The 14,160-nt window shown below is 37.3% G+C and overlaps 1 protein-coding gene across 1 annotated transcript in view; it reads left to right on the forward strand.

Annotated features, from left to right (window-relative positions):
* Positions 1 to 204: 204 nt before the first annotated feature.
* The window catches only part of LOC103810469 (serine/threonine-protein kinase MRCK alpha), a gene marked incomplete at its 3' end in the record, with an annotated part of 111,038 nt that continues 97,082 nt past the window's right edge, over positions 205 to 14,160 (forward strand). The window contains exon 1 of the mRNA XM_009083368.1: positions 205 to 618. Within this exon, the coding sequence (XP_009081616.1) occupies positions 423 to 618 (196 nt within the window). The remainder of the gene's footprint in view (positions 619 to 14,160) is intronic.

The raw sequence follows: 14,160 nt of genomic DNA on the forward strand, positions 1-14,160 counted from the left end.
AATGAAGGAGAAGACCTTAAATATCTAAGTGCGTGTGCCCGTGCACACACACGGTGGAATCGGTGTCAGTCAGTCTCGGTTGAATTTGAGTGCAATTATTAAAGCAGCAGCAGTGGCCGTATATTCCCCCCCTCCCCCCTCCTTATTAAGCGTATTAAATTTTTTTTTTTTAGGGTAACTATTTTCTTCCTTTAAAAGTCGTGCATACAGAGGTATGCACTCTGTACGTGTGTGTCTGAAACTCCAAGGGTTTAGTTTCAAGCTGGGAACACCGAGGTGGGCTGGAAATTTAAGCACTGTCACGGTTTGACACTTGTTAAAAATACTGTTGACTTCTTTTTAAACAACAAAACCCTCAAAAGGTTTTTTTGTTTGTTTGTTTTTCTGGCAAAGTAATAGTAATCATTAAAAAAGAAACCCTGATGCAAACTGAAACAACCATGTCTGGAGAAGTGCGTTTGAAGCAGTTGGAGCAGTTTATTTTGGATGGGCCAACACAGACTAATGGGCAATGCTTCAGTGTGGAAACTTTGCTGGATATACTCATCTGCCTTTATGATGAATGTAATAATTCCCCTCTGAGAAGAGAGAAGAACATCCTCGAATATCTGGAGTGGGGTGAGTTTGAATGTATTTATTTTGTGTACATCCCTCCATGTTCCTGTCTGCTTTGTATAATGTCTCTGTTATTTATGTGTAAGAGGGGACTGTTTATAACTCAGTGTTTTACTGGGAGGTGTTATCAGTTTTACTGTATTTAAACGTGATGGTGGTGCTAAAAAGAAGTCCATATTGGTTATTTGTCTTGGAGATAATGCATGTAAAACATACATTATATTTTATCTTTTTCTTTTTTTGACATGGATCAGGCTCTGATACATGAGGCATGTTTGTTTGCCTTTAGGCCCAGCTGTTGAGATTTGTATCCTAAAGTTGCTGGGAATATAGAATGGTGAGGGATGAATTCTTGGATGCTTGGAAAAAGGTCACTGCATAGTCCTCTGATTTGTTTCTGCAGTTGAGTCTATACTGTTTTAAAATAAAACATGTTGCTCAACAAGAAAATACTTCAGCTGTCTTAAACGTTAGGGGTTTGAAATGTCTGTTAAAATGGAGGAGATGACATGATCTTTAATGCAAAATTATTGCTGACTTAAGTAGGCTAGTTTTCCTGATGAAGAAAAAGTTGAAAATCAGAATGAAACTGTGTGTCCTCTCAGGACCTTTTCCATTTCCTTTCTTCATTTTGGGGACATAAGGTATTTGCAAATTTTTAAGGGAAAGCAGGTGAACGATAGCATTCCAGTTCCTCTTAAGTTGTCACAGAACTGGCTGGCTATTTTTTTTCCTTTTAATACTCTTTCTTCCTGCTCCTAAATACAGATGCAAAACAGAAGATGCAGCCTGACATAAGAACCTTGATGAGAACGGTTATTCTATCTGACCTTCACACTTGAAAGTCATGCTGCACTTCTGCATTTGCATGCAGAAGCATTTGCCACATTTGCTTTGTAATAAATACATCATCAGGCCTCCTTTATTAAAAACAAACCCAACGCATTTTTGAAACACCAACAGGCATTTGATTAATTAGCTGGTTGAGTTCCTCAAAGTGAAGTTACTGAGGAAAGACATTGTTTTGATAACTGATCTAACAACTTGAGGCTGATATGTGTGTGCTTTATTTTCCTGTTCCTCACTGTAGTGATACTGACATCTAAAGGACATCTGACTCTGTAATTAAGTTTCCTGTAGTGTTCATATTGCACTGGTTTTTGTTTTCTTATTATCTGGAGGAGCAGGCTATAATTAATGCATTCTAGCTAAGGAGGAAATAGTAATTAAAAGTACTTCTGAAGAATCTTCCTTCTAAAACTGTCACTGGCATGCAGAAGCTGTGAAAGACTGGGAAAATATGATGGCTCCAGAGGTATTTTCTATGCAGGAACTTAGTGCAGTCTGCAGTGGATCTAGTCAGCTGATATCCTGTAAATAATAATAATAATCAAGTTAACTATATCTAGATGATCAGAGGATTGGTATGTTTGGGACCCTTTGTATTGGGTGCTGATGCATTCATTGGTGGTTGTTTGATGCATCATTACAAAGCTCTGACAGTACCTGAAGATTTCTGTAATAAATTTTCCAGGCTGCTAATGGAAATAATACACTGTTTTGGAAAGGCTGGAATAAGGTTTCTTGCTGGCCTATTTTTCCTGCAATTTTTCCACTCTCGTGCTTCAGCTGTGCCTTAACAGAACTCTTGAACTTCAGACAAGAGCAGTTCCTCCCTTTTCCAGGGCTGAGTTACCAGAGTCCTTTGCCTGCTCCCAGCTGTGCTGTCCAGACTGCTGTCCTGGGAGTTTTTTCAAGAGGGTTTGTGAGGTGAAATGCAAGAGCCAGCAGTTGCTAGTACCGGCCGTTGGAGATGTCTATGTGAATGATGTCTTTATCCTACAAACACTCACATGAGTTGTCTTCTCTGAGGGCTAGCCCAAGTAGTGAAACTAGTGGTGTCTGGCATTTCTGTTGGGATCTGGGGGTTGGCAAAAATCAGGCTCTTTAGAGAGGTTTCATACCCTCCGGTGCTATGGTGCAGTGAAGTTACTGAGGGTGGGTACCCTGTGGTTTGATATAATCGTGACCTTTCCATATCTCTCTCCCCAGAAGGGGAAACAATGCAAGTGGTTGATTAGAATGAGGTTATATGTGGTTTTAAAGTTGGAGACATGCTGAGTAGTGGCAGAAGTGGAAGGCTGACAGCCAGAAACCATGGACTCTGCCCCCACCTCCCTAAATGATTCAGTGTTGAAGTGCTTTCAGCTCAGTTTTTCTCAACTTCTTTATTTGAACAGTAGGAAAAATAGCACCAATTTTACACCAGGGAGTTCTGAAAGCTACTCTGTGTGAAGCACAGGTCTTGAATGTGCTGTATAAAACAGTGTGTATTAATTTATTTTTTTCCATCGGTGAAATAAAACTTGGTGCCTGGTATACCTAATGGTGGTTGTCAGTTGGTTGCTGTCTTGGAAATACATTTTGTGGGTTTCTGCCAAGCATCCACAGATTTGCTCTATTATTATGAAGAGTGCAATGCTAATGTGTTGGAACTGGTCATGGGATGGTATGAACTGGTATGTTTGTGCATTCATAAAGTGCAAAGTACAATTTTTCTCCTGAGAACTGATCATCATCTAAAGGTTAAACTTTTTTTTAATTATTCTGTCTAGAAGTAAGAAAGATTTATTTATATAGTCTGTTATTTGTAAGAAAAGGCTTATAAATAGCTATTTGGTGATCACAGACACCTGCTGAGCAGCAAATAATTTTTTCTTGCTTTTCAGTGGTGCAGTTTTGAGGTGCCACTGTTTGGTTTTGTGGAGGTTTTGGGGTGGAGTTGTGTTTGTGGATGTGTATTTTTTATATAAGCTGTTCTAGGTCTGAGATGTTACATGCTGGGTTTTATATAAGACTGAAGCACGATCTAATTTTTGAGGGGGGAAAGGTTTAGGAGGTGTTCTAGCATGGAAAAGCTAATGTGGTCTTAATGGCAGCCATGTGACTGCTGCTATATTTAGGGGAACTAAGAAGCTTCGTGTTCTAGTACTTGGATCTTTTAGGACTATTTTATGAACTTGTTATCTAGATCTGTATTTTAAAAATGCAGCAGGGTGAAAGAGTTGAGATCTGAACTTCTTGTTCATTTGTTTTGGTTTGGTGTTACAAGTTTAACTCAGCAAGTGGAGAAAGTAAGGTTTCTGCAACGTGAAGTTGAGTTTTAAAGTTTTGTAGGATTTCAGTCTTTTTTGGGGCTTGAAATTACATTAGACTTGTTAGAAGTGTCGGGTTAATTATTTTGTGATTCAGAATCTGCCCTACTTCTATAATCCATTTTTTTTTTGGCTTTAACTGAAAACATAATTGCATTCCCAATATTTATACAGTATTAGTTTTGTGACATGAGAATAAGATGATCTGAGTTTGTTGTTTATTTTACATAGGTATCTTATATTGCTAGGGCAACCATGGAAACAGCCATTGTATTTGAGTTCTGAGGGTTAAATCAGGGCACAGTTTGAGATAACTTGAAGGAAACAACATGTAGGTTTGGCTTGTTCTATGTATTTGATGCTAGTTTTCATTTTTATCTCTATTGATAGTTGTATTTGTGATTTAGAAAAGGGCTTGTCTAATTATAGCTACTGGAGCTTCCCAGAAAAAGCTGTTGAGAATTCCAAGCACTTTGCTTTTTCTTTTCTACGTGTGTATGAACTGTCACACTGACGCAAGGCTGTAGGGGAGAGGTAATGAAGGCTGATAAGGTGAACTTGAAAGAAAAATACAGTGATAGAGACTTTTGGAGATGTTTTTGTTCCAGGAAAACTTCTTTATGATGGCTCCAGTTCAAATTGGTTTTTAAAACTTCTGTTATTCGTATGTGCAGGGTCTTTTGTGGATATTGGAAATGGTTCTATCACCATACAAGTGATTTCTCAAGACAGGAGAGGTTGTCTCTCTCCGTTTCCCTTGTGGTGATCTCTCTCGTGGTTTTTCTTAAGAAGAAATAGTATGCCCATTTTTGAGCTAGGTTTGTTTTTATATATTAGAAACAAAAGAAACCAAAATCTTGTCTCTAGACTCCTGCACCTTTTCTGTGTTATTCACCTCTTTTTAGGTCCTGAAGAAAATCACAGGCATTTTCAGCAATGAGTTGATTATGTTTTGTTTTTCAAATAGGCTGTTAAAAATTATTCTTCATTTAGGTCCTGTTCTTAGCAAACAGTAGTAAAAGACTTGGCACTCAACTTCTCGAAGTTTGGTTGTTTTTTTTCTTTTTAAAGTAGACTTTGGTGCTTAGTACTTTATAACCTTAGTACTGTCTAACTCGTTAGAAATACTTTTTTCAACAAATTGCATTTGAATTATTAATTTCTTTTTACTCTCATCATAAAAGTGGGAATACCTCTTGGTCTCTCATAAGCAAAACCAGTTACTCAGTTCTTTCTGGGAAAGAATGAGCATCCTGCTTGTCAAGGCCACTTAATGTGCTTAAGCATATGCCTAATTTCAGGTGTGTTATTTCATTGCCTGCAGCTGAGCTATATGAAATGATGGGAATCCACCAGTGTAGAAGACATTGTAGCATTCTTGACACACGAATTTCTGGCATTGTTTATGATAACACTTTACTGCTTATTTTATGTAGTCTGCTGTTTCTGTTACACAGCTGCAGCGAACAATTAAATGCCTTTTATTGATTAGGTTGAGACAAGGAGGTTCTTTAGTGCACTCAAGTGGAAAAAAACCTTCAAATGTCCGTGTTTCAGAGTACTGTGTAAACAGCTTTTATAGAGATGCAGTTCTATACAAAATTGCTCGAAAAAGAAGGAAAAAGTAATTGCAGGAAAACACGTAGGAGAATGGTTGCCTGTGCAGACCTTCCTGTTAGGTAGCTTTGTGTTTAACCTCTATACCTTTTGAATTGTGACCTTTCCCACACTTATTTCAGTTTTGATTCTTGTCTTGAACACAGGAAACTAATTACTGTAAGTTTATCAACAGTTCTGATGTGATCAAATGAGCTGTGAGACCATCTACTTGTTTTGCATTAGTTTCCAGTAGAGTGAGGCATTAACCCATTGTAACATTTGCTTCTTAACATGTTTACATTATACCGAGTTTTTAAAAAAGCCTGTAATTTCAAGCAAAAATAAGTTTAAAGGATGTTCTTTTTGGCTGTTTTTGTTCTTTTGGGCTGGGGAGGTTTGGAGGTATTCAGAGGCTGCCTATTTCGGGGCATATTTGGGGTATGTGAGTTTAGGTTGACTGACTTCTGTCAGCGATGTCCTATTTATTGCCAAGGAATACAGCTTGCTCAGATAGACAGCTAACTAATACTTTGTTCCACAAATTTTAGAAATGCCTTTATTCTGTACAGAAGTTCCTAGCATGCTTTGGTCTAATGGGGACAAATGGAGAAATACAATTATATGAGTTAGTTTGCTCAGTGGGCATTATAAACCTCATGACAACACAAGAAATTCCCTGTTACTAAGACATTTCATATTAAAGGGTTAATCCAGTAATTTTTTTTAAGGGCATGATCATAACTGTGAAATGTACTGTTGAAGGTGTGTTTGAATTTTTAACCTTTGTGTAGCGTATGACGCTGTGTGTTTGTATACCTGATTAAACTCCCTCCTTGTCATTTGGCCCTTTTCTCCTGAACTTTACTGACATACTCCTTTATAACCTGCAGCATATTATTAGGTCATATTTGACTGAAAGAAGGATATTGAGCTCTAAGAGCAATGAACGTATTTGCCCCAATATAGTTTAATCCTTTGTTTTATAGATATATTCTTTTTTTTACAAATATTGGGAGAAATGACCTTTCTTTTTGAAGCTCTACCTCACGTGTAGCTCAGAGTTCAAATTCTGAATAGCTGCAGTAGATTAAAGTAATTTCACTTCTGAGTCTTACCTGTGGCTGGATAGTCAGGGACCAGTATCGTTCCGGAATTTTTTGCAAATTGCAAGTACAGAATTTCCAGATAGAAAGTGAATGCAAGCTAGTGTCCTGGAAATCATTTTCCCCATAGTATTTTCTGAAAGGGAGCACTGTCATAAATTAGCCTGATGTCTTTGAAAAATATTAACCCATTCATAGGATCCCTAAATTACTTTTATACAGTAAAAAATTTACCATCTCTGTTTGCACAGAAAACTTCCAGAAGCAATTGCCAAGCTGCTGCCAAGCTTTAAAACCTGACTAAAAAAGGTACAGTGGATAGCTGAGGCAGAATTGTAGAAAAAGGCCAATTTCTAGACTTTTAAGTTTTATCTTTTGGCAAAGCAGGCATTCCTTCCATAAGCATTTGTACTTGTTTAATTTGATTTTCTTTTTCTGGCTGAACAACTGGAATATTTTGTTCTACTCTGGTCTAACTTACCTCAACACATTATTTTTCTAAAATCCTCATTAAGCTTGGGAATGCCACTAATGTGGGCCAAAATCTTTAAAAAATGCAAGTGATTTAGGTCAGTCATGTGCAATCTTTTGTTAACAACAAGATTTTTATTTCAGATGGTTTAAACATGACAGTAGGCTTAGTAATAACTGCAAAAATCTTGTATTCAGACAGGTCAGTTTGCTTTATTTCGAGTAATACAGCCTAATTAGGTTTACTAGCGGTCACCATGGATAAAATCCACATGAGGTGTATCCAGACTTCTAAGACTTTGTGTTTCATAATTCTTCCTTATCCGTATCCAGACTTCCAGTTTGATTTAAATTAGTTTGTTACACAATATGGTAGGTTTCTTTTATTCTTAGGGATCAGTGCACCTTCTCTCTGCATCTTTTTGGAAAGGTTTTCATCTGGAACTCGTAGATGTTACAAACTGCAGTGTTTTGTAGGCCATTTTGAGGGAAAAAAATTCCAACCTTTTAAATATATTTTGTTCAGCCATTTAGTAAAAATGAATGGTAATTCTTTTTGTATGAAGACTAGGTCAGTTTAGTGTGGCATTCCAGGTGGGAGGGAACCAAGCATTCATAGGTGTTAATAACAGTAATTACATTTCCTTCAACCATTAGAACAGCAACACTTCATTCATCTTCTGTTGAGTCTCTTTTCAGTCTCAGAGTCTGGACTTGGAGGAGGACTCTCTTGTCTTTGCTCTGCAGCATGGAAGTACTGCATCCTTAGAGTGGAGTGTACATGAGCAATTTTTCTGTGTAAAGTGATTGTAAAAATATTATTATATTTTTAAGTGCTCTTTCTCACTAGTGTCCTTGTTTCATCTTTTTAATCTCAAAGTCCTACCTTATTTTAGGCTTATGTGACAGTCCTGTTGGTGAGATGTCCTCACCAGCAGTGAAGGGGTCCAGAGGTCTTCATTTCTAAGTTCTTCCTCCTTTCCTTTCTGTGTGTTTTTCGCAGGTACTGTTACTCCAAAGCAGTGCTTTAACATACTTAACCTTCTCTGGGCTGAGGCCTCCTGCACTTCTTCCTCACTTCTGTTCTATTGCTTTTCATCCCAGCAAGATCTAAGTTTGCGTTTCTAATATGATACGGATATCCTTGGGTTAGTCTGATCTTCCCATGGCCAGAATCTTGGTTTCTGGATTAAAGCTCTTTCACCTTTACCACGCTGCCTTTTGTAAATAAAAGTTGTGTTGTATGAATGATTTGCAGGACCCATGGTAACGAGGAGGAAATAGAAGTTGGTATTTTAATTGCAACTCACTGGTTTTATCTTGGGTGCGAGCTGACTTAATGGTGTCTTAAGGCTGCCTAAATCTACTGATCTTTGTTTTGCTAGTGCTTACGTGGACAGTGGGACATAATCCAGTCAAAAACCAAGCCTGCAAAACACGTTGAAATCTGTTGTTCTGGTTGTGTGAAGATACTGCACTGGTGTTTGTATAAAAGGAGGGAGTTAGGGCTCTGACAGCTCAGACTTGAGTGGCTTCACCTATGTAGCTGCTGTGCTCCAAGTTTAGAGGCTGCCTCTCAGATTCCTTCTAGCATACAAGGAAGCTGTAATTTTGAATGAAATGTTGATGTTACCAGCTTTTTCCAATAGATATTTGGTGTAGCAATTCAGTGAGCCTTATTGTTTCCATAGCAGTTTCCAAAACTTTTTGCAATGAGAAGACTTCTAATCGTGAATAGGGATCTTCAAAGTAACTGCCTGATTTTGATGATTACAATTCCTTGGAAAAAGCAAGTGTTGGTTTATTTTGTGTGTTCTGTGCTATTTGGCATAGTGTCACCCCATGTCTTTAAACAGTTTTCCTTTGTACATTTTGTAACTGAAAGACAGGGATTCTTACGTTAACGCACTTGGAATACTTTTGTTCTATTTCCCGCAACTTTTAGAGGACACATGATGTTCCATTTTGTCATGATTTAAAAAGAATCTTCTGTGATTTGGTCGGGACTGACACTAAAGAGACTTGTTTTTCCTCTAAATTGATATGTTAGAGGAAATTATCAGAGCTACTTTCCATGCAAACAGAAATTTGCAGAGAAAACCATTATGATTTAACTGTTGCATCATTCCATCCTCAGTATTGACTATTTTTACCTTTGTAGATGTATTTCTAAATTTCTGAATCTTTACAAAAGTCATAATTTAACTCTTTCAATAAGATGAGGCAACTGCTTTTTTCTGGATCTAAGCAGACTGGTTAAAAATATATACTTTCTATACTCTGGTATTACCTGTTTTTCTGAAAACAAGAAATGTCTTAATGTCTCCACCAGTGATAATCCAGACTCTCAAAATTCAAAATCTATTTAGAGTTAAGGTTACCAAGAGAAACTGGTATGTGATGCATATTACTGCAGCTGGTGTGTATTATTTTGTTAACTTGGTATTTCTTGGTTAACTTGATCCTTGAGTAACACTTAGACTTCAGAGAAGATGATCTGGGAACTAGTTGCTTCTAGTGGCATAGCTTCTTAGCTTCTTCAGTGAATACCTGTACAAATACACTGTTGAGTATATGCTGCACGAGCTCATGTTAACACCTGAAAATTCTCTTCCTGGATGATTTAGCATAGATGTCATCTGACCTTATAGTTAGTAGCCTAGTGCTTATAAACTTACTGGGGGAGACAAAAGGGTGCAGCTGGGGCAAGGAGTTGCTGATTTGCTGTCTAGCTACTCGCATTTTTTGCATTCTTTTTCTCCAAAACTGAGATAATTTAATGGAATTTATATTATTTACTGACAATGCTACATTCACTTTGTGATCTTTGGCACTACAAACTGAAGGGAATCTTTTCCAAGAATTTCTTGACATTAGTACTTAAAAATTTGCTTCAATTTCACTCTTAATGTTTTCTTCATAAGGGAACAATCCTGTTTGAAGATTTTTTGCTTTATTTTGGTCATGTTGTCTATGTTGTCAGTAAATGTATTTAACCATGTATATGATCAAAGTTGTAATCACAAAAGCTTCATAAACACCCCAAAATCTACATAATTTGTTGTGCATTGACTAGTTCTAAAGCCTCAATGCATTCAGCTCTAAAACAATTTGTGGCACTAAAATCTTTCAATGATATCAAACTGTCATGATTTTTCAAAACTTTTGTAATTTTGTTCCATGCAATACTTTGGGGTTTTTTTTTCTCCATCTACCATAGTTAGGAAATAGAATGTTGCTTGTTAATCCTTAGTGCTGATTGCTCATGTTCAGCAAAATGAAATTTTGCATTTTTAAACCTGGGCATTAAGCAAATGTTATTCTGTCTCTAAAAGAACAACAGTTTCTTGCCTTGTGTCTTTTACTTCAGGTAGGGACTCCATCTTTCGGGGATTTCCTTTTATTTTTTTTTGTTTCCTTTTTTTTTTCCTCTTTTTCTCTTTTTTTTTTTCTTTTCCAGTTTAAGGAAACAATTTTCTCTAATACATCACTGTCAGATCTGGTGGGATCAAATTAATTCATGTGTTTGGAGCGAGTATTTTCTTCATTAATTTTGATGTTATCTCACTGGTTCTAAAGCAGTAAAGAAAGCTTTGATAGATTTTTGTGGCACTTTTGCTAGTGTTAGGCTGCCATTTGTTTTTGAGATTTTCAGTTTCTCTTCAGCATGGCTTCTCCAGGTCTTTCTGTTTCCCCTCCCTGGCATGTGAAGTCATATGCTCTTACAGTGACAGGGAGCAAAGGTCATTTTTAACACAGTTCCAGCGTCAGGGATACAAAACTATTTCCTATGGGAAGTGACAAAGGAAACTTGCAGGAGATGGAAGATGGTAAATGAAGTAATTTTGGCAAAGCTACAAGGATTTCTTCTTGGCATGCTGGTGGTTGTTTTCAGTAACACCCCTCCCATCCAACCTAAAAGCTTGTGGCAGAATTTTCATTAGCTTCAAGAGAAGTTGGGTCAAACGTGTTTAACTACACCTTTGAGTTAAGCATAAACACCTATCACAGGATAGGTGATGTGTGTTTATGTTTATAAAGCACAATGCAGAAGAGCTGCATTGTTAATACCTGATGTTCTTTCTTGGAGTATTCAATTAAGACAGAAATATTTGAAGTCTGTAAGTGTGCTACTTGCCAACGTTTTGAGCCTCACAGTTTTCAATGTAGGACTTGACAAGTAAACCCAGAGTTTCTTCTTTCTCTCTGCCTTAGTGTCTGTCTCATACCTTATTCTTTTATGCTTGGCACTCAAGGACTTAGGTGCTATTTTCACTGCTGCTTTTTTCTCTTTGAGAGAAAAACAGCCTCTCCACTTAAAGGCACATTTCCCAGGTGGTGTGTCAAGACTTCAGAAAGTTTAGCCGTCTGAATGGGGGTGGATTTATCAGGTGGTAGGCACTGACTTAACAGCTATGAGCCAAAATTGTGATGTCTGTCTGGTAGGAAGAAGAAAGCATTTGTGAGTCTAATTCTACTCTCATTTAATGGAGATAAGCATGATGTTAATTCACTGATACCCATGTGGTATTAAAGCAATTCATATTTGCTGCTGAGCTTTTGAAGGAAGCCAAGCCATTTACTTAAGGGCATTAACTGGTTAAGTATTTAAAACTAGAGTTCAATTGCTGTAGCTTTTTCTAGATGTCAAGAGAGAATATTTTCCTTGCTTTGCTGTACTTTTTAGAAGTGTGCTTTTAAAATGTGTATTTGCCTCCAAGTTGAGGGGGTTGTAAATATACTTCTTTTTCTTTCAGTACTATGATTATTGGTGAGAAAGTAATTTACAATGATAGTGGGTACTTATGTATATTGCCTTGAAAAACTGTTTGAGAAAAGTGTATGGTTATTAGCATCTTAAATATCTCTGCAAAGAAACAGAGGCAGAACTGTGATTTGTTGAAGGCCATTCAAAAATTCCGTGGAAAAGCAGTTTCTAGGATCCAAGTTTGTGTGTGTTGCTTCCAGTTTAATTATTTTTCTTCAAAGTTTTTTGAAATGTTTGCAATGGAAATTCCTGAAGGTGTGGGTGTCTTGTAACTTCTGTGTGTTTGAAGTGCTTTATTTATTTGCTTAAATTTCCAGTGTACTGTTTGAGTACCCTTTCTAATCTTATTTCTATGATCTTGTTGCTGTGATGTCCTCTTTCCTCCCTCTCCTGTAACTTTAGCATTGTACAACTCAGAGCAGTGGCAATTGTTTTATTTCTCATAAGGGAAGTGCTCTTTTCTGCAGTGGTCAGGTGGATGCTTGCCAGAATTGTATTTTGAGCAACTGTTTATGTGTGTTGAACTTGGACCTCCATAAAAATTAATCTTCTTTTTACTCGTACAGTGGTTTGTACCTCACCTTTTCAGAGTCTTTCCTGCAGTCCCACGATACGCCTGCCACTGGCAATTCAGAAAAGCTTTTCCAGTGTGTCTAAATGTCTTACATAAATTGCAATGTGTACATTTTTAAATCTTGTCTCATACCTCTTATTTATGGAGTAGGTATGCACTGTTAGGGTTTGCTTAGCTTAAGTGGACTTTGAGGAAGACTGATGGTGGTGGTGGTTGAAGCAACTGTTAGGCTACAAAATTCAGATCATTGCTACACTAGAAACTTTTCCCATAAAACTTTGTATGCTTTCAGGAAGTCAAATGTGATAACAACGGAGATAACCAGAAACTCTTGATTATAATCTCCAGCTAATGATGGAAATTATCTCCTGGAAAGCTGTATCTGCATAGATGTTGCTCAACAAATTTTTAACTGAAGGTTGAGGCATGTCCTCTTATAACCCTATGTTTAGTCATCAGTCGAGGTGAAAAAGACAGTATAGGTAGGCAGTTTCACAGAATGGTCACTTCTGTGGATCAGGAAATTCCCCCTCCCTACCCCTCCTTTTTTTATGCTTGGTCCTTCTGAGTATCTGCTTCCTGCCTGATCCCACTGCACTCTTAACTGCCTGCCCAGAGAAGAATTGATTTTAAAGCAACTGTGCTAAGTAAAACTCAACTTCTCATCAAGAATGGATGCTCTACATTTTTGGTTAACTTTGTTTCAGTGTTTTGTGCTTAAGGACTTCTGGGCACGTTCTGTAGGATGCCCAGGGACTGGTTAGTTGGTCAGTCTGTCTTTACAGCAACTTAGTCATGACATACCAGAAGAGAAATGCTGAATTTTTCTCTTTTTATATAGTACTGCAAAAAAACCCAACCAAACCCCCGCCCCAAAAAACCCCAACAAGAACTGTTAATGAGCTATTACTTTGCAGATAGCAGCTATTTCCTGGGCACAGTGTAATTTATGTAATACATAATGCATAACATCAGAAGTTATTGTTATTTATGGGGGAGTTTGTTTAATAGGGAGATTTCTGAGTGATTTCACTGTCTCATTACAATTTGCATTTACGTTGTGTTTCATTTGTGCAGAAATATTTTGTGCCGATTTGTCTTTTTGCTCTGACAGATTCAAATGACAAAAGTTCTTAAAGTGTCTCAAGGTAGTTATTTATGATGTACCAGGAATAGAGGAATTGGAGCAGGCATTGAGTCTCTGAGTTCTTCAGTGAAAGTATGGCATGGTTTGCCTTCCATGGCCTTCTGCCATAGCCAGCCCTTGTGCATACTTTCTGGATGAGGGGTAGAAATAGCTGTTTCTTTGCTCTACTATTGCACATTTAATATTTGTAAAATGACAGTGATTTGGGGTTCTCATTCTTGATATAGTACAGTAGGACTTAGGAACTTACCTCCTATTCATTTTTTACCATCAGGTGTGGAAGGTCACAAATGATTAGGTGCTCTGAGGTGATAGGCTTACTAAAATAAATTTGTTTTCTTGCTAGTCTTTGGAGAGTGGAATTTGGGGTTTTAGTCCAGTCTTAGCTTCATTAGCACATGGATAGAGAAGAATAACTTTTAATGAGTTCTTTGGTGGTTTAAAGTGAGCTTTCCTGAAAAAAATTTTTAACAAAATATGAGACTTCAGCCTGACCACATGAACATCTGAAATAATGGATAGTCATTCACACCTAAGTGAAGTCAAAGACAGTCAGAACAGTAGTGGGTTTTAAATTTTATTTTATTTTTCTTGTGTGGAACAGTAGCATCTGAATGAAGTGCAAGCTAGTGCAAAACCAGATCCTGCATCAGTATTTGTTCTGGAAAGCTGCAGTAGCTCATTCGAGGTTTTCCTGCTTGTAAATAATGCAGTTATCCCACTCCTGC

Source organism: Acanthisitta chloris, unplaced genomic scaffold (genome assembly GCF_000695815.1).
Source record: "Acanthisitta chloris isolate BGI_N310 unplaced genomic scaffold, ASM69581v1 scaffold14360, whole genome shotgun sequence".
Classification (NCBI taxonomy): domain Eukaryota; kingdom Metazoa; phylum Chordata; class Aves; order Passeriformes; family Acanthisittidae; genus Acanthisitta; species Acanthisitta chloris.